Source organism: Carassius carassius, chromosome 49, assembly GCF_963082965.1.
Source record: "Carassius carassius chromosome 49, fCarCar2.1, whole genome shotgun sequence".
In the NCBI taxonomy this organism is placed as follows: domain Eukaryota; kingdom Metazoa; phylum Chordata; class Actinopteri; order Cypriniformes; family Cyprinidae; genus Carassius; species Carassius carassius.
Window position 1 is genome coordinate 8,997,788 of NC_081803.1, and position 19,950 is coordinate 9,017,737.

Sequence of the window (19,950 nt, forward strand, 5' to 3'; positions counted from 1 at the left end):
CTTAGTTTATACTTTGATCTGAACTCTAACAGAAATTTCTCTATTATTTTTCATGTTTTTATGTCGGTTTACATTATCTTTCGGCCCATGATGGTTAGATTGCGGTGTACAATTATCTCTTTATTGTGGTCTTTCTGGTAGACAATTTTCTCCCATCACACTCCTTTGACATCTGTCCCTTTTATGCGCTCTGCCTGATAGGGGACTGTGTGTGTGTGTGTGTGTTATCCTCACAGAGGCCTGTGTGTGTTTGTGCAATAGTAATGGTTTTGTGTGCTTTAATCCTTGTTCTGATGCTATACCTCAAAGCTTAGGATGATAGACCAAATATATAAACAGTTTGTGTGTGTGCAGGAGTAAGATGCTATGTTGCTCATTCTCATCTTTTTATTCTCTGCACCCGTTTAACCTCCAGATTATTGATCCTTTATATCAAAGAAGCTCACATGAAAGAGAAAATGTCTGCCTGTGTGAATATTTATTTATTTGTGTGTATGTGTGTGTGTATGTATACAAATGTGTGTTTGTTTATGAACTAAGCCAGAAAGATAATTTTTTTAGATCTGTTAACCTCCCCTTCAAAGTGTCTGAGTGAGATAGGTCTGACTGCAGAACCGCAGAACCATTACGTCATAACAGTCTGAGGACGTCAGCGCCAGCCCGACTGTCTGAGAGCGGAATTCTCATGGTCAGAAAATGTAACAAATGCTGTAAAATACAACGCCAACAACAAATTAAATCACAAACCATGAATATGTAACCCAACAAAATGATACTGTGATATTGCTAAATATTAGCCTAACTTACAAAATACTTCCTTTCAAAAAAAAATGTCAGTACAGAGCCGTTTTGTATAAGCGTAACGTTAATGTTAATGTTAAGTATGTTGCATCTATCTAATATATAACTTCTTTTTACCTCTTTCTCTTCTTCTTTTCCTTGTTCTTCAGTGTGCTCAGCCATAGTTAAACCTTTTATTGTCTATCTTTTACTGTCTAAAAACCTTTTACTGTCTATCTTTTACTGTCTAAAAACCTTTTATTGTCTAGTCTAAACAAACACGTCTAAACATGAACTCCGTACACTTCCGGCATCGGACTGCTACCCCGCCCACTTCTGCTCTCAAACAGTCGGTCTGGTGCTGTCGTCCTCAGACTGTTATGACGTAATGGTTCTGCAGTTGGTTAGTATTGGTCTGCGTACTGTTGAACAACAACCGAAAAGATGACAATTAATGTTTATCATCAAAAAAATGAATTCCCACTTGTTGTTTTTGACCGTTGTTTGATGGTGACTCACCTGCTTCATGCATATTTCTTTGTCTCTTTGTGTCCCCGTCTCTCTTTTTCTGTATCCGTTTTGTCTGTCTGTTTCTCTCTCACTCTCTCTAAATGTAAAATGAGAGCCCGCCTCCAATAGGTCACTTTACTAATGTGAAAAGACACAATTTCACATGCGTGTTTAGCATCGGAATAACCCACCATCCAATCACTGGACAATACACATGACCACTCGCTCTGTCATCATGATGTCACAGGGTGTGTAGAACTTGTAAGTGTGTTGCGTAGCGAGTGTGGGCACGCGGCAGTGCGGAGCATCGGCTCAAATCTGAGATGTATTGTGAGTGTCGCCCAGTTGTCTTTTTTTATTTCTTTTCCCACTCCGCCCTTTTTTCCCATTTAACGTCACATTGGCATCAATCATCACTGTCCTCTCCCCCCATCCATCTCTGTCTTCTCCATTGCAATTTCTTCTCGCCGTATCAGTCTGTTCATCCTCCCTTTTCCATTTATCATGTCTACATGATTGTTATTGCTCATTTGCACTCTGACAGTATTAAAACACCTCAGGCTTACAACAGCTTGCTGAAAACACTTGAAAAACATGCATCATAAACGCCACACACTAAATGGGAATAAAACTGTCAGACGAGTAAGAGCTGTGTCCCAGAGCTGCTGCATAGGGGTCTGTAATCAGCTTTATTATACTTGTGTGCTACTCTGCCTTTCGGTGGTCTATTGAAATTTATTTTAAAAGGACAGAAAATGCCTTTATTTCACAGTCAGGGGTGATTGCTGAAGCGTTTCAAAGCCATTTGACTGAAAATAAGTGCAGTTCAAGCGTGGAAATGGCAAGCTGTTTATGATGTCACCTAAAGCCTGACTCATTCCGTAGGTTCCTATTCTGTATTTCTGAAATGCATGTCGGCCTGCTAGCGCAGATCTCTTTTGAGATCATAGTGAACAATTCATAGCGAAATCTGCCTGACATTTGTTCACCATGTTTTGAGTGACGGGGCCAATGGCTTCACACTCGGCTCACCCATTTCTGATTGAACAATGTCTCGCTTTCTGAGGTCGCTCCATTGGGGCATTTATACTAAAGCACGATGATCCCTTCAATCCAATCAGCAGCTGCCATATTAGAGCATAAATTAAATGGTGGTGTGTTATGTTTTCCTCTTGTGTTCTTTGAGAGCGTGCTGCCGCATTGGCCAATCATCGGAGCAGCGTGCAGTCTCTTCTGTCTTTATGATTTCCTTGGAATGCTGTTGTTTGCTTAAATTGCTCTCTTCTTGAACAAGAAAGCCGGAACAGAGTGCGCGGCTCAAGAAAGGGTGGCTGATTGCGGCTATTGTCTAGCGAGTGTGGCTTATGGGCACTCACGGGGTAATTGCCGCTCTAGGAGGCTAAGGTGTGCTCCAAAGGGAGAGATCGAATGTGTGTGAGTGCAAGTGTGTTCTGTGTTTGGAAGGAGGATGAGGACGAACCCAACGTAAGGTTTTCAATTTATAATTTATGATCAGTTTCTCTACAACGCTCTCTAGATATAAAAAAAACACCCAGAGGGACTCTCCAACTAAGCTGTACTAAATACACTTCCATTGTTTCACCAAAGACCCAGGGTACTCTGTTAAGGGCAAGTGGGAAATGCACAAAAACAACCGTAATGGCTTTTATACCAGTCTATTGTGTGCCAAGACAACTCTGCGGCTTGTAACCTGAAGTCCCTATCTCTCACCGTGATATGTGTCTTTGCCTTGCTCGGAAATGTTCAGAGAATAGTCTACTCCCTCAGAGCCCCGGAGCCATCATGATTTTTAAAAGACGTTATCTGTTAATGCGATGGTGATGATCTTTGAGGTTTCATTCCACTTGAAGTAAGACTTTTGTCAGATGTTGTTTTGTACTATCTGACAAGATACATTTGCCTTTAAAGCTAGAGCTGGGATCTGTTTGCCTGGCTTTTTCCATCCGTTTTGTTTAATTTATCCTGTGACACCTGGAATTGTGAAGGTTTAAATCCTTGTAAACACTCTCTCTCTGCATTGCCTTTGACATGATGCCAAGCTGCCGGGACTCTACATTTGCATTGATGAGTGGTTTTGTGTCCACATCAGTCTAAGTGCAGAAATTCTGTGGCCTGAAATGCTGTCATGTGTATAGATGTGGGGGTCTTTGAACGTTCATGTTATCATATGTTGGCATTATAGGGGGGGCAGCGAGGGTAGAGAGCGAGAGAGAGAGAGAGAGAGAGAGAGAGAGAGAGAGAGAGAGAGAGAGAGAGAGTGAGAATATGTGTGTGTACACTGTATATAAATTGGCAGGTTGTAATTAAATGTGCAGACCTCTACTATCTCCTCCTCCAGCCCTGCGCCAGTGACGCACAAACGGCTGCAGCAAAGTGAGTCATCCAGCCCTGAGGATCACCAGCCCTCCCTCTATTTCTATACCCACCTCTTCCCCAGTCCCCCCTTGTACCTCTTTCTCTCTTACCCTCCTCCATTCAGTCCCTGCCACTCCATCCCTCTTCTCCTTTCGCCACTGTCCCCTGATTTTTCTAATCATGTTTTTTCACTTATTGACCGATTCCCTCCAGTATTTGAATCTATCTGTATTTGTTTTTTCTCTATCCCACAAACTTGTTACTTTTTCACTATTCTCATCTTCTGTCCTTTTCATTCACTTTATCATTCTCGCAGTCTCTATTATATTTTGCCATGTTTTTTTCCATTTGTATCAAATCAATAAAAATGTATGCGTTAGCTGAAAAAGTTCAGATGGCAGAAAGTAACAAAAATGAAAAAGGAGGAAAGAAGGAAAGAAAAGAAGTCAAAAGTGAATGTTTGTCTTGTATGTTACACGTCAAAGATGCGTCACGACAAGAAACCATATACACGTGTTCATGTATGCTGGCAAGTCACCTGATTTACCATGAAAGCTACACAATTTCTGACTCAGAATATGACTCATTTTTAATCACTGTGTTTTCAGTTGACAGTTGCAACCAAAACAAGCAAGGAGCAGTATAGGAAAGTAATTGCAAGTAATTGCAGTTGCATCAATTTTTGCACATAGTGAAAATAAATCGATCAGAAATTATGTTTAATGCTTAAACACTGCTTAAATTACAGTATTGTGTGGATCTTGAGGCCATATGCTTCTATTCTGTCCTTCAAGATTTTTGGGAAGAAGTGGGAAAAAGGCAGATCACATCCGTGAGTCATGTAATTGTGAGCACTGCTCTCGTTGGCTTTGACCAAAAAAAAAATAAAAAAAAAATTAATAATTGTTCATCGCTTGAAAAGATGAAGCAATTTAGCACCTAACTTGCCGTGGTTATCCAATTAGCTTAATCTAAAACACGGATACGCATGGGGAGCAACAAACTGATGTCACCATTTAAACGCTCTCAAAGACTTCTGCTGAAACACAATCAAATGAAATCTATTCTTTTATTAAACTGAAAGTGGCTATATAGAATAATGGCTGAGTGGGGAGCTGGCTATCCATGTAAATGAAAAGAAATCGGAAATGTAACTTTTTCGAATTTCTTAAAGCGGTTGCAGCTATGACTCATTCAGTTTGCTCAGCCATTGCAGCTGTGCCATGACTAGCTAAAGAGTCACAATAAAAACTTTAGACTTCTCAAATTGTCTCTACTCTCAGTAATGCATATCAGTTTGTTTTTGCATTGTTTTATATGTGAGTTTGTGTGCATTGAAGGGATAGTTCACCCCAAAATTTTAATTCTTAATTCATTAATTACTCACCCTCATGTCGTTCCAAACTCATAAGACGTTTGTTCATCTTCTGAAAACAAATTAAGATATTTTTGATGAAATCTGAGAGCAAGTAAACAGCAAGGCAACTACCAGGAGCTGCTTTCTGACTTAGAACACGCTGCGCCTTGTTTACAAGCAGAGGAATGCACACGTATGCATCATGGTACTCTTGTGAATGGTGATGGAGACTGACTCAGACTGACACATTGTTGAATAAAGTTAATCGTTATTTTTGTTTTCTTTGCATGCAAAAAGTATTCTCATAGCTTCGTAAAATTACGGATGAACCACTGATGTCCAGGTATCTTTTTAATGGTATTTGGATATTTTTTGTTTTTGCTTTGAATGGTTTAAAAGTTAATATTTCTTTAATTGTTGCAAAGTAAATTACAAATATTCACTGCAAGGTAGTAAAATACAATAACAACATAAAGAAAAATAGTCTTTTCTCCCTATAAGAATAAAATATTTAATATTTTAATTTATTTCAACCAATGTAAAAATACAGTAAAAAAACTAAACATTACAATACTGTAATATATATTGTTTTTTTGTTTGTTTGTTTTTTGTGAACATTTGTGAGTTTTGATGCAAACTAATTACTGAATCAGATTTCTGAATCACTTCCTTAATTCAATTTGAACCAATTTGTAGAAGAGAATCAAACCTAACACCTGTCATTTTCTAATTAAATTTGAACTGACAGACGGCACTCAAAATCACTTTTCTAATGACAAGTTCCTAAGGAAACTGAATGGCCAAGTGAAAAGTCTGTCAAATCATTGTGTATACATCAATTTTGATTTACTGTCTAACCCTAGAACCATGTAGCTGTAAATAGTGCTTTTTTCATAGCAGTTTTAATGTTTAGTGAAGGTACAAAAGTATACACAGTTTTTTTATATTATAGTTATTCATAATTAAAACATAGTTGCTACTTTATACATTTATTTGCAGAAAATATTTAATTAGCACATGCTGGCGAGGTGTAGCCTACAATCTGTTTATTACAAATCTGTAATTTAAATATTGTGTGGTTTTGAAATCTGGTCTCCTTACCCTTAAGAGCGGTCCAAAGAAGAGGCAGTGTGGGTGAATGATGGTGGGCTGTAGTGGAGCAGGTATGTCCTTATCAAAACATTATCTGGGACAGCAAGGTCGTTGCACACCAGTGGACACCTGACACTTTGCTGTACTTGGAAAACACTGTTAAAAACCACCCACCAAGATACAGCTTAAAGAAATAATCATATTCGAACTGTAAGAGAATACAAATGCGTTACGTGTCAACGTGTATGTGTGTGTGTACATACCGTTCAAACGTATGAAATAAGTCTCTTATGTTCATCAAGGCTACATTAATATGATAAAAAAAACAGTATTGTGAAATATTATTACAATTTAGAATGTTTTCTATTTGAATACATTTTAAAATGTAATTTATTCCTGTGATGCGAAGCTGAATTTTTCAGCATGATTACTTTAGTCTTCAGTGTCACATGATCCTTCAGAAGTCATTCTAATATGCTGATTTTGTTCTTAAGAAATGTTTCTCATCAGTGTTAAGTAGTTGTGCTGCTTAATATTTTTGTGGAAACAGTGATTCTTTGATGATTATAAAGTTCAAAAGAACAACAATTATTTGAAATGTTTTGTTACATCATAAATGTCCTTACAGTCACTTTTGATCTTTTAAAAGTATCCTTGCTAAATAAATGAGTATAATAAAATGAATATGTATGATATTATTTATTAATAATAATAATTAAAAAAAACGTTCTGACCCAAAACTTTTGAATTATTCATTTTTAATGCATCATATAAAAAAATATTATAACGGCCATATTTAATTTGCTGTGAATGAAATTGAGAGGGATGGAGACAGTTATGTGGTCCTAAATATAATTTCCACAACCCATGATTTTGACAACAAGCATTAGAAGTATTTTTGTTGGTTGAAATATAAAAACCAAGTTATATTGTCCAAACTGCTAAACTTCTATCTTGCGCAATTTGCTTTGTGTCTGCGTCAGATATGACATCCATGATATGATTCATTAATAAGCACCTGTTAAATCGTCTATCTGAGCCTATAGCCACAGATATTCTATATGCTGTTTCTTATTTGCTTATACCCAAAAAAACCCTACTTCCTATGATGGCATTTGTATAAACAAATGAATCATATCCGGGGAACCTACAAAGAAAGTTAAGAAGTCAATGATCTGCAGACTAAACAACACTCGAGGAGAAGCAAGTGAAGCAAAGAGAGCATTATTCTGGACATATGTTTACAAATCCTAAGAGTGAACGCTCTCCTATTGACATAAAATGAAAGAGATTATAATACCTTTGGAGTGTGGAGAATAAAGCCATTATAAACTGAGAGGCAATATTGCTACAATGAATGCAGATGGAATATTGTGTTTTGTAATGCAGCTCTTGCACAGTGATGGGCAGGGGCGTCATGCATTCATGATTTTTGAGGGGGCACATTTTTCGGGGGAGTGGGGTTCGGGGTCGGGGGTATAAGTCATTCTACGAAAGCACTGTATAACTGATATAGGCTTATTTTTTTATTATTTTTTTTTCCTTTTTATTCAAAACAATTCCAAACATGCTTAATATATCAGGAAATATCTCGTTTCTCAAATATGTGTAGGTAAACGCGTTTTGCACCTTTATAGATTGCTATTTGATCAATATATGGAAATGTAGTGTAATCTATTAACTACACATAAAAACCTGACTTTTTACTTAAGTGCCATATCATGCCATAAAATATTTTTAATACGACTGAATTTGCATTTAATGTAAATTTTAATAACAATATTGTAAGATACTTATTTTAACACTTTCATTTTACAGAGAGTAAAGAACATTTACATTATCAAAAAACATTTTCATTCAGTCTAGCCAGAGTTCAGGCACTCTCAAAAACTCCCATTAAAATCACTGAAGCACTTTACATTATGAAACGAATATCTTACTTACATTCGTACGCACATCTGCACTTTTTGTTGTTTCTGATGAGAGAATTCGCTAAATAATTCAGTCAGCGAGCAAGTGAACAAAACACCGCGTTTCAGTGATGACTCTTCTGGACGTCTCTGATTGGCCATTGCATCCATAAGCGCAACAGAATAGTTTCTGATTGGTTATCATGAAGCGTTGTACGTACGCGTCTGTCTCTGGCTCAGCGTCAGCCAGCGAACGCAGATTTGAATTTAGCAGCTGATGCTGTGCACTGAATGATCTAATCACACTGCTGTGATTGTATCAAATATATAAAAAATATTATTCTGCAATTTTTTTTTTCGTTTGGAAGCTGCATTTAAAATCCACTTGGCTCAGAAATCTGAGGGGGCACGTGCTGGCCTCCATCTGTTTCATCTAAATATCCTCAATGAATCTTCCGTCGTTGTACCGAGGCTTATGCGCTAATCTCCAGTCATAATAGGCCTCATTATTAAACATATTCCTCTTAACCAACACAACCATCTGGTTCACCGAGTGCAGCACTGAATAGGACAAGAGATACTGTTCCTTTCATGTCACCTATCGTTGCACACTGTAAAAACACAAGCTGGTATGACGGCTGGTTGGGGGTGGTGCGATTTGATTGACGAGGGCATGAATGACCTCATAATGGATGAATTTGTATGAGGCGATGCGGAGAGGGCTTTGATGGACTGAATCAGCCAGTGGTAATTAAACGATTAATAGTACTTAGCTCAACTCAGATCATCTCCTGCGCTTGCTCCAGTGGGGCCCGTCATCGTGTTGAAATTACACAGATGTTATCGTTCTCCTCGCCTGTAGACAAGACAATCAGCGTTTGGTGCGGAGGCTCGCTCTCGTACATTCATATGCCATACCAATGTCAAATGACACAAAAACAGATAATGGTGATGTTAATGTGGTGCTGTCCTCATTATCTTATCACGTCATCTCCGTATGTGTAAAATACTATTATATGCACATTATATTATATCATATGCATATTTTTAATAAAAGTTAAATTACACAACCCTATACTGAATTTATATATTTTAAAAAACTCCAGTTTACGTTGGCAGGTGTTGATTTAATTTATTAATTTACTGTTAGCATTAAGAAAAAGATTGATGACTTACAATATAATATAAACATATGTTGGATGGCTGTTTTTAACCACAAAATATAACTACACACATAAAGAGTAATGGTTGTTATCTGGCATAAGAAATGAACAAATGTGGTCAGGACATTGCTCCAGCCCTTACAATTCTACATTGCTACTAATGTCGCGAGCACGTCATAGACCGCAACGTTGTCATGGTATAAATGGAACGTGGCAACGACTTTGCCACAACGTAAATGTTTTGTTGGGCTTCTGTCAAAGTCCCTTTAAGGCAAGTCATTTCATTTGGAGGCCGTCATTGAAAGGCCTCTCGGACATGTAAGTGCAGCTCCTACAACAAGTTCGCGCGTGTTTATGGCGCGTAACTGTGTATGTGTGTTGTGCAGAGGTGCGCATGCGCGCGTCGCGAGCTCGGTAAACACCGACAGTCATGTGGCTGAAAACAAAAATGATGAAGACGATCCCCTGATCTGCAGGTTCATAAATGGATTGCTACTCGTAGTTTGACACTGTCGGGTCTATAACAATCGAAAGTGACAATTTGTGAGAAAAATATGATATTTTAATAATTCGTTTTTACTTTTTGAGGTTGTTAACTCTTGAATGGCCACCATTTTTGTTGTTTACGTTTTATTCTGCAGTTCATCTTCTTTTGTTTCATCTTACTTTTCTGATACTTTTCTTATACTTACTCGTTTGTGCATTCCATCGACTTTAATCTTCAAAAGGCTTTTCAGAGGACGCATAGCCCATATCTTTTTGAAATCTCTGTCATTGATGAAATTAATAGTTTAGCCCCCCCCCCCCCAATATTTGCCTTGATGCCAACTTTAAAAGTGAAATGTACAACATCAGAGAGGAACCATAAGTCAAAACGTTTGGAAACGCGTAATGATAGCGCCCTCTCCTGGAATTATTTTCAAGAGATATATATACACTCAGACAAAGCAGTTTATTAAACCCTCTTTATTATACATTGTTGACAATATAATTAAGTCTTTAATAAAGTCTTGAAAATACCCATATGAAAATGCATGTAAAAATTAGAATGATAGCTGTATACTTCCACATCTAGGCTAGCAATACATTTTCTTGTAACCTTTCATTAAAACATAAAATAATAATTTGTCTTAGAATAAATGAATAAATTGTATTTTAGGCCAATGTATGACGAAATATAGGCTATTTCTTAACACGTATTTTGCATTAGGCTAAATTTGTCAAAACATAAGATTTATATAGCCTGTCATTCCGACTCCATGTGATTGTTTCTCGGCCACTTATTTATAAATACTACTTATAAAACATATTTGAGATTTTAACTAACATAGCTTGTTTAGAACTAATTTCCAATTTATTTTAGCATTCCTTTAAAGGTCTTCATACATTTTGTGATACTGGATTCTATATGATCTTTTAGCTTACATATTACGGAATTTGTTTAGTGAATTAAAAATCATGCCGAGATATTAAAACTTAACGTATCATAGCAATATGTTTTTTTTTTCTGTCGAAATTCAAGTCTGCACAAATATCCACAACATATTATTAACAGGACCGGTTAACGTATTTACAATAATTTGTAATAATAATAACACAAAATACGTAAAATATTTTAAATGGTTTGTCTTGACCCTTTTGTCTCTAAAAATTTCGAGACATCACTATTTTTGTTTTTTTCAAAATCGTATTTACTGAACAAATGTAGGCTAAATGCGTGTTTTATCTGAACATCTCACCATCGCACCAAGTCAGAATGTTATGTGCGAGCTGATCCATCGTTTCTCCCCGAGAAAGAAAAAGAGATTGATGGCAGGGAACCGATGACTCTGGCTGATATCAATCGGCTCATTAACTCCAAATACGAAGCCAACCTCCGACGTAATATGTCACTGACCAAAAGGTTTAATCCCATAACTCGGCGAAAATGCCCTTTGGTCTGTTCTCTAAACAAAAACGCAAGAGATGCTAAACGCAAATATATTTGGAAACAATTTTTTTTACGATAATCATATTATCTTTCCAACAACTGTATTTTTACAGCACAACTGCTTCCAATCGGCTGTAGCCTATATTAGCCTACAGCGCAAAATGTCGTTTTCTGCGACAGAACATAAGGAACATGTTGGTGTTATCATCTGTGCATTTATCCCAAAAAATATTTTTGCTGACAAAGGTCATCAATTAAAACGCTACAATACTAGTAGTAAGCACTTTTGGTGAATGACGCGCGCAGAACAGCTGTTTGAATGACGACGGGCGCGCGAGGACAGACTACGCTTCATTCGCAGTGTAACGAACTGTGCAAACTGTAAATACTAAGATATTCCGAGGTCAAACACTCCCCTGGGTCGATATTATTGAAATTGTGACATCGTGCGTAATACATATACAAACGGATCACTGCTAGCCTCAAGTTAGTCCAGTGGCAACGGTCAAAGAGCGATTAACTGTCTGCGATGGGGACGGTGCTTCTTTGTCAATATTTACGTGGAAATTAGCTCTCATAAATCGGTTTAAATCGTCAGCTTCAAGTGACTGAATGTGTCACGGGGCTCATTCCGTACTGGGGCACCTTTCAGTCAGACATTTTCGACAAATCAGAGCCTGTCGCCTCAGGAGAGCAGTCGCTTACGAGAATTTGCCATTCAAACAGATGCGGTGCTCGTGTGTGGGCGCGAGCTTGGGCTACACACCATTAAGCTCGAGCCGCAGCTGAGTAAAATGTGAAATGGGAGAATTAATCGATCCCAGGACGATGCTCTTTTCAGTCTGGTGGGAGTAGGAATTATTTTATTCATGAGCGTGTTATGTCACTTCCATTAGGCGGTGGACATTTTTGAGTGTATCTGAACATACATTTTCATAATTGCAGCCAATATTTCTACAGAGCCCTCTAAAACTTGACGAATCTTTTCCTTGTGTAGGTGTTAACAATAACTCTCATCATCCCATACACCCAGGAAAAACTTTAAAAGCGCTTTTATCTGCTATTTTGCCAATTTCTCGTTGATTTAACTCAGTTTTTAACATATAATGTATTCATTCTCTTCTAGAGTGGGCATTTTGGGTCCTGCGTGAAGTACATGGGCAGTAAGGAGGTGAGTCAGCGCGGGGGATGGAGAGCGCTGGTTAAGGGTCGCAACTGTGCTAATGCTGAGTGGCAGTAGATAATGCCAAGCCGTATCAGAATCTGGCCCTTTGAGCTCTTAAATTATTCGCCACCAAGGTAGAAAAGGACACGCATTCACACTCAAATATACACGCTTTCCTGTGAATGCCTTTGTTGCATGCCGCATTTTTCTTTAGTCTACAGTTTAAATAACATAAAATATTTATTGGCATTGAATCTGTTGGAAAATATTGATACAATCAGGTATTGTAATTATACTATATGGAGCGTGCTAAGTATAGCTACTAAGTGCCACCCTTAAAATTAATGGTTTTGCAGTGAAGGTGGTTGTATATGGTTCTTGAACTGGTGGTTCTTTAGAAATTTATTGATTTTATTTATTTGTTTGTTTGTTTTAAATGTGTTTTTCTTTTCCCTTTCAATGTTTCGTTAGATTGTTTAGATAAGCGTATTGGTTTATGGGTTCATAAAGCACCATGTGCCACATGGGCTACAAAGGTTCTTAAAACTGTTTGCCAGTGACATCAGGCTGCAAAACCCTTTAGGTTCTAATTCGAACCAATTTTCATCAACCTGATTAAGTAGGCCACCTGGAAATAACAATAAAAAAACAAAACAAATAAAAAGCAAACATACACCATAATAGGGTTAGGCCGGGTCTTAAAGTTTCATGCCAATTCAAGAGCACAAGTCTGGATGCAACCTTTGGAAATATTGAAATAAGGTTCCCACTCTATAATGAGACAGCTTTGATGCTGCCATTTCTAGTGTGGCTCGTGGGACTTCAATATCCGCACTGCAACTAATCCAATTACACGAATCATAAACTGATTGGCGGGATTGCTGTTGGCTCTAATGCCACGCCAGCGTTTTCCAATTAGGCCTATTCCTAAAACCTACAGTATTCATAAAAAGGTTCTAAACCACGTCAGACGGAATTCTTATCTATAAAAGCGTAATTGCAAGCGAGAGAATGCTAAAGTATGGTTGCACTCGTCATGAAACGTCTCGACTATTTCTGGATCATTTGTAGGTCAATTGAATCAACTGAAGCTACCTGTACATGCACATAATTAATAAATAAATAAAAACTTTAATTTGAAAACATTAGCCTACATGAGAATGACGTTAGAGACAGATGGATAAAAGTCAGGTTCGGCAGGAGACAAAGAGCGGAAAATTGAACGAGCTTGGGAAATTGAGCGAAGTAGAGCAGTGAAGCTGAACCGCCTGCGTCACAGTGGGTGCAGCCGTTCGGTCTCTCGATCCAGCTCTGATTAAGGCCACCTCGAAAACAATCAACAGGCCAAAGGGGTCTACTAGTGACAGTGTCAATTTATGCTAGGTGCATGGTATACTCTATAAATACATCCTACGTATTTCGAATAAACGGATATTTAAACCTTAATGTATAATGTTCAAAAAAGCAAATCGCCAGTGTTTAATCAACTCAGCCACAATTAGATTTAATTTCTGTATGAGTTATTTTAGCAGTGGTGCTTTCACTGTGTACAACAGCGCTCCGTTCTTAATGGAGAGACGCTTTCATTCATGCAATCTCTGTTCATTCATCGGAGCACCATAGCGTACCCTCTGAGTTCAAACGAGACACGTAATTCTTATCAATGGAGAGTCTGACGTCAACAGCGGCGGGATGACTCGAGGATCACGTGTCCAGACGCGTCTATACAAATGGGAGTTGCGCTGTCCGTGGTACTGAAAGAAAATCACGCTCCGCATTCATCTCTCAACAAGACAGATCGAACTGTATTTCAAATCATTCTTGTGGGAAGCAAACTTTCTTTAACTCAAGTTTTAAATGAACTTAAGGATAGCGGTTATTTCAAAACCTCATCCAAGAAGCACACGGTTTTGAGTTCCAGCTAATTTGTTTCGGGAAATCAGGTAAGTGCACTGACATTCCTACACGCACTCGATAAATAGTTTATAGTTCCATATAAAACAAAGAGAGGCTACGAAGGTCAAGATAATACGTTTTCTGCTGATACTTACCTTGAGATGATGTTGAATCTCAGTGCAAGTCATTCTAGGAGATGCCGGTCGACCGATCAACAAGCGTTTCATTCATAAATTTCTAAACGTCTTTCCCCACTTCTTTTTTTTTTTCTTTAACAACAATCCGCATCAGTATTTTCCCGACAAGGTAATCTTGATATGTGTTCTCTGTTTCGTCTTTGCTAAATCAATCCAATATTTATAAAAATATATTTTATTTATATTTATAATATGTTTTATTTTTGGAATGTGTGCCTCAGAATGCTGATTTTTTTTTTTTGAAGAAGAAGAAATCTAAAGAGTTCGTCGGAAGTTCATTGTTTGAAAATCGAAAGAAGGGGAGAGAGTGTACAGATTTGCATGTAAATAAACGGTTACAACGGTTATATTGCTTTTATATTATATTATATGATAGTTTGCATTTTTGGAGAGTGTGAGAGAAAGCACATGCGAACTTATAAGTTTTCTTTTATGCATGCTGTCAATTCCCTTGTGAGTCAAGAAAGACGATTTACACTAAATATAGCTTCATTGACCATATGTCGCCTTGCTGTGGCGCTTCGCTAATCCGACTCCAGAAGTGATAGGTGAAGAGGCAACCACAGGGAATTCGCTCGGTATTGCCCTTATATGTATGTTTTCGTGTGGGGTCACTTTAAAGCATAACAAATAATTGGATTTAAAAAGTGATAATATATTCTGTTAATGACGTACTGCTGTAAAACAAGCGCACGTTGTATTATTCTACCATACTAATTTAGTTAAACAGATTTCAGCTCTCACAGGTTATACTGCTGTTGATACAGATATTAAAATATAAGCGTCAATAAACTGTATAGTCTTGTTAATGCTCAGAAAAATGAAAAACACAGACCAATCAACCATTTTTTCTTTTGTCTTTGTAAGGTGCTCCCCTCTCCCCCATCCTGTCCTCTCTGCATGGTCATGGTCTGCTGTTGCTACCCCTCCTGCACCTCAGCTCTCCTGTTAGTCCTCCTCAGCCTCACCCCACTGCTGGCCCTGGCTGCCCCTGCACTTCAGCAGAGATCTCCAGTCAGCAGCAGCATCGATGAGGCTCTCAACTTGGCAAAAGAGGACCCGGGAGCAGCAGAAGGACCTGCTTGGACGCATAGGAAAGTGGACCGCCTGCTCCAGAAACCCATGGGACAGGAACATGTCTCAGATATGGACTCTGCCAGTTCTCTAGCCTCGGTTCTGCTTGAGGCTCTTGACCACCCAGTTAGAGAGAAGATGACCCAGGGGGAATCTGAAGAAGGACTCTTGATAGAGGCAAAAATTAATCAGGGACACCTTGAGCAGAACACAGAGAAATTGTCAGAGGTATTACAGCAAGGGCAGGAAAACTGGGGACATGAAAAGCCAAAGGATGAAAGTGGGAGTGTGAAGGAGGACAAAGTGAATCCGGTTGGAGGAATGGATGGGCGGAATCAGTCCAACATTGCCAACCCCATTCAACGCAAAACCAGGGGCTATTTCCAAAATATTGACCTCGGACTGCAAGACAATGAGATCCTCCCACCTCTAAAAGGCTATAAAGCCTATAACCAGCAACTGGCCCAGGCAACCAAGAAGCTTAAGTGGCAGGAGGAGCAAACGAGAAACCCATCCCAGCTTGACAGAAACTTCATGGATGATTTTGATTTTGTGGAAGAGGAGGAGGAGATTCTGACACGCAAGGAGGAGGAGGCACGGGCACGGGAAGAGCAGGATGAGGTGAGGCGGCAGGAGGCAGAGGCACAGGAGGCACGTGACGAGGAGCAGAGATTGGCAGACATCGCCTCTGACATGCTTCTGGACTACATGGGCAGGAAGCAGAAAGCATCATCCTACATGAGAGACATGAAGGAGGCAGCTCTTCTAAACAACGTGGCTGAGGACAAGCGTTCAAACGAGGTGGAGGATAATGATGACGATGATGAGATGGATCCCCAGACAATTGACAAATTGATAGAGATTTCCAGCAAGCTGCACTTGCCTGCTGACGACGTGGTCGAAATAATCAGCGATGTTCAGGAGAAGAAGAAAAAGAGGAAGGATTTACCCCCGAGCAACATTCCTCGTTTTCGCCCTCTAGTTCCTCTCAAAGCCAAGCCGAGGCCTCAGGCATATCAATATCCCAAGCCACCTAAGAAATCCTCTTATACAGTAAATCCAAATAAGAAATGGTACAAGGAGAAAAACAAAGGCAAGCTCAGCAAGCAGGACTACTGGTTTAAGCCGCAGAAACAGTTTCTGGCCTATCCTTCGTTCCCCTATTATCAGAAGCCATATCGAGCCTATTACCCGGTCTTCTTCCCGCCCCCCAAGCCGCGGTTCTATACAAATCCTGCTCTGTCATTTGACTACAACTTTGGGGACTCCATGGGGTATGGTCTGAAGCCTCCAAACCGTAGGAACAGAGACAGGCCTAAGGCCAGGGACTGGAAATGGGCACAAGCCCCGCAACGCTCCCAGAGCCCCTACCCGCAACCGGACGCTGTCATATCTAATTACATTCTCCCCCATCCCCGAACTTACCAGGCTCTCCCCATGCCCAAACCACGTTCTCCTCCAAGCGGGAGAGTACCTTCTTACATCTACCCACCAGACTATGTGTACGATGAGCCGGAGTCTCCACAGCAGAGTGATGAAGAACTGGAGAACTTCATAGAGAAGATTTATTACAACCGTAGGTTATTTTAGTCAGCAGAGAGTTCAGGATATTCTAAAGCGATGAAACAAGCGATGAAAGAGTGAGGAGAAAAAGCTGACAGAGAGTTTCTGTGACAGGGATGTGAAAAGACAGTTAGGTGTTTCTTCTCCACTCTTGTGTTTTGATAAATTCCAAATCAGGAACGGAAGAGATGGTGATGCTATACCAGAGCCTCTCTGCGTGTACTCATTTGGTTTCTCTCGCAGTTTACATTTTAATTTGGTGAGAGAATACACAGGTGAACTTGTAAGGTTTCATTCAGGTATGTTTTTGATTCTCTTGCATATGGGAAAAAAATAAAAATAAAATGCAAAAACAAAACAAAAACAAGCAGACAAAATGGTCAAAGAAAACATTTTGGTGCCAATTGCAAGAGACCCATGTTTATATAAAGATTTATTTTCTTTAGGAAACACTTGATTAATTGAAAAGCAAAGCTTGGGGTTGCATTCTTGACACTGCAGGGCACAGTAATAATTGCTATGGCACTAGTTACACAAACAAGTAACTGTCAAATTATTACAGGCTTTTACTGAGGGTCTGTTTGATTTGTTTTGATCAATGTTCCTATTGCCTTAATACTGATCACTGTTTTAGCTCATCCACGTGCATGCAGGTCTTGCACCACTTTAAAAAAAAAAAAAATCTGTCACACACGTTGTAAACAATGCTTGAAACTAAATCTTCCATTTTATTCACAGAAATGAAAAAATGGTGAATATCTTTGCTTGGTTGGTGCCCTGTCAATCTGCTTGATGGAATACCTGTATACATGTGATTTACAGTAAACTTAACATATTGCCAAAATTTTGAACAAATTTGAAAAATGCCCCTGTTGCTATGAGTTACCTCCGATGTTCTTGAGAGCCAACAAAATACTGTAAAGTTTGTTCCTAAAAATAAGTTTGAAAATGTCTGAAGTTTGTGAGGAATACTCTAAGGGTGAACAGTTTGCACGTCTATCTGTATTTGCATCTTAAAAAAACAAAACAAAAAAATAAAAATAAAAAAAAGACAAATTTGGGGAAAATTTCCTTGATCAAACTGTGATTATTTAAAAAAAATTAATAAAAAAAAACAAAACAAAGAAAGACAACTCTAAAAGTGTTTTTCATCAGTGATTTGTCTTGTGAAAGGAATATGTTGTTGTCAACTTCCCAATTGTAAGTTGTACAGTGTCAAATAAACAAGTGTGTGTGCAATGTGTAAATAACAGCATGTTGATTACTAGTTTTGCTATATGACGAAAATAAAAGCAATTATTTTATTAAAGTCAGTTTTTTTTAACAGATCTTTTATTGGAACTTCTTTGATCATATCCTGAGCAGAAATGAATAAATTTCTGTATGACAGAGGGTTCTTGCAAGGATGATATATGACGTGTCTTATCTCACCTGTAGCAGAAATTGCATTTGACAACACACAGTTTGAACCAGCATGCCCAGTACATCTTTGAATTTTATCTGTATTTTCCACAAGCATTTTGTCATGCCATATTACAGCAGAACACTGAAAACACAAACTGACAGACTACAGAGTGAATTTAATCTCACGTACCTATGTGTGTCTGAGAAGATCTCTAATGAAACACATAGATATGCAGCTCTATGTTTCTTAAAAACCTTTATGGATGAATGTTTGTTGCGGAACAGGATGCCACGAGTAATGCAATCATGACTTGTGGCATCCTGTTCCCCAACAAACAGTCATTGGAACTTGTTGTGATTATTAAAATGGAACATGTTTACCAAGCATCAGAGCAAAACATGTACAGAATTACATGAAAGAAGATGTAAGAGCATCTGAATGCAGGCTTTAACTTGCAAAAAATGTTTTCAACCTCCTGAGAATGATGCTGTTCAATAAGACACCACTAGATGAAAGTCATTCACTAATAAAAAGAACTTTGAATAATAAAAGGCGAGTAATGTGAAGGGAATAGACATAGAGACACACTGAGACCAAATGAAAGAGAGGGGTGGGGAGAGAGAAAGCTGCAGTGATTAATGAGTCACATGATTGACGGGTGAGTCATCTACTGCCATGCACCACTGCAGAACCTCAAGCACTTACACCCTCTCTCTCTCTCTCTCTCTCTCTCTCTCATACACACAGGCACAAACACCAGCCCACTCCCCCACACACTGACTTTGGACACAATGCAGAACTCAATAATGCTTAAAAACACCTGCATTAGGCAAGACACAAACACACCTATTACCAGAAGGCATTGCGGTCTAATTCAAACTACACAGCATTTGGTTAAAACACCACTAAGACCTCTTGGCGACCGATAATAGTGGGATTTAACCCCAAATAGATGTTCATTATCGTGCTGATGCACTCTAAACATCTACGGCTTCCCATCTAGCAGCCCTTAGTGGTCGATCTGGCTGCAAATTAACCATTGCGGTGGTAGACGGTCGCTTGAAAATGTTCCATTAGTGACCAGAGTGCAGCGGCTATGAGGGACAGTTGTTTGCCTCTGATGTGTTTCTGTCATTCCTTTTCTTTCAGCTTTTGTGTCAAAACACAGAGGGCCATGAATGAGCATAAGTGTGGCGAAGTCTCATGGCGCTGCTGTCGGAGGCTGGTGAGTCATGGCCACTTACGTTCTGCCTCAACCTCCATTCTGAAGCAGTTTCACTGAAATATGCAAAGAGTCTGTTAAGTTACAGCGGTAATTACTGTAAATGGACGCCCGACTCTTCAAAACCTTCACACACGAAATTTTCTGAGTCATTAAATGTATGCCGCGGCTCCATCTGTTGCTCAGGCACGTGATCGCACATACACATGCATGCACATGCAAATATTAGGCATAAACACAGCCTGATGGCAGTGGAGCCAGTACTTCAGAGGTAAAAAGTGGCTGATAATGACTGTGTGACTCAGACAGA

General features: G+C 38.9%; 1 protein-coding gene across 2 annotated transcripts; it reads left to right on the forward strand.

The window, feature by feature from the left end:
* Window positions 1-9,431: 9,431 nt before the first annotated feature.
* LOC132132733 (uncharacterized) lies at window positions 9,432-18,326 on the forward strand. 2 transcript variants are annotated; one of them, XM_059545234.1, is made up of 2 exons: window positions 9,432-9,506; window positions 15,244-18,326. In XM_059545234.1, the coding sequence occupies exon 2, from the start codon at window positions 15,277-15,279 to the stop codon at window positions 17,038-17,040; it is 1,764 nt and encodes a 587-aa protein (XP_059401217.1). In that variant the 5' UTR covers window positions 9,432-9,506; window positions 15,244-15,276; the 3' UTR covers window positions 17,041-18,326. The 2 variants fall into 2 exon arrangements, with proteins under 2 accessions (XP_059401217.1, XP_059401216.1); XM_059545233.1 differs by lacking the exon at window positions 9,432-9,506 and adding an exon at window positions 14,031-14,226.
* The last annotated feature ends 1,624 nt before the right edge of the window (window positions 18,327-19,950 follow it).

Coding starts and splice junctions, on each gene's coding strand:
- LOC132132733 (XM_059545234.1), top strand. CDS start 15,277: ATGGTCATGGTCTGCTGTTGCTACCCCTCCTGCACCTCAGCTCTCCTG.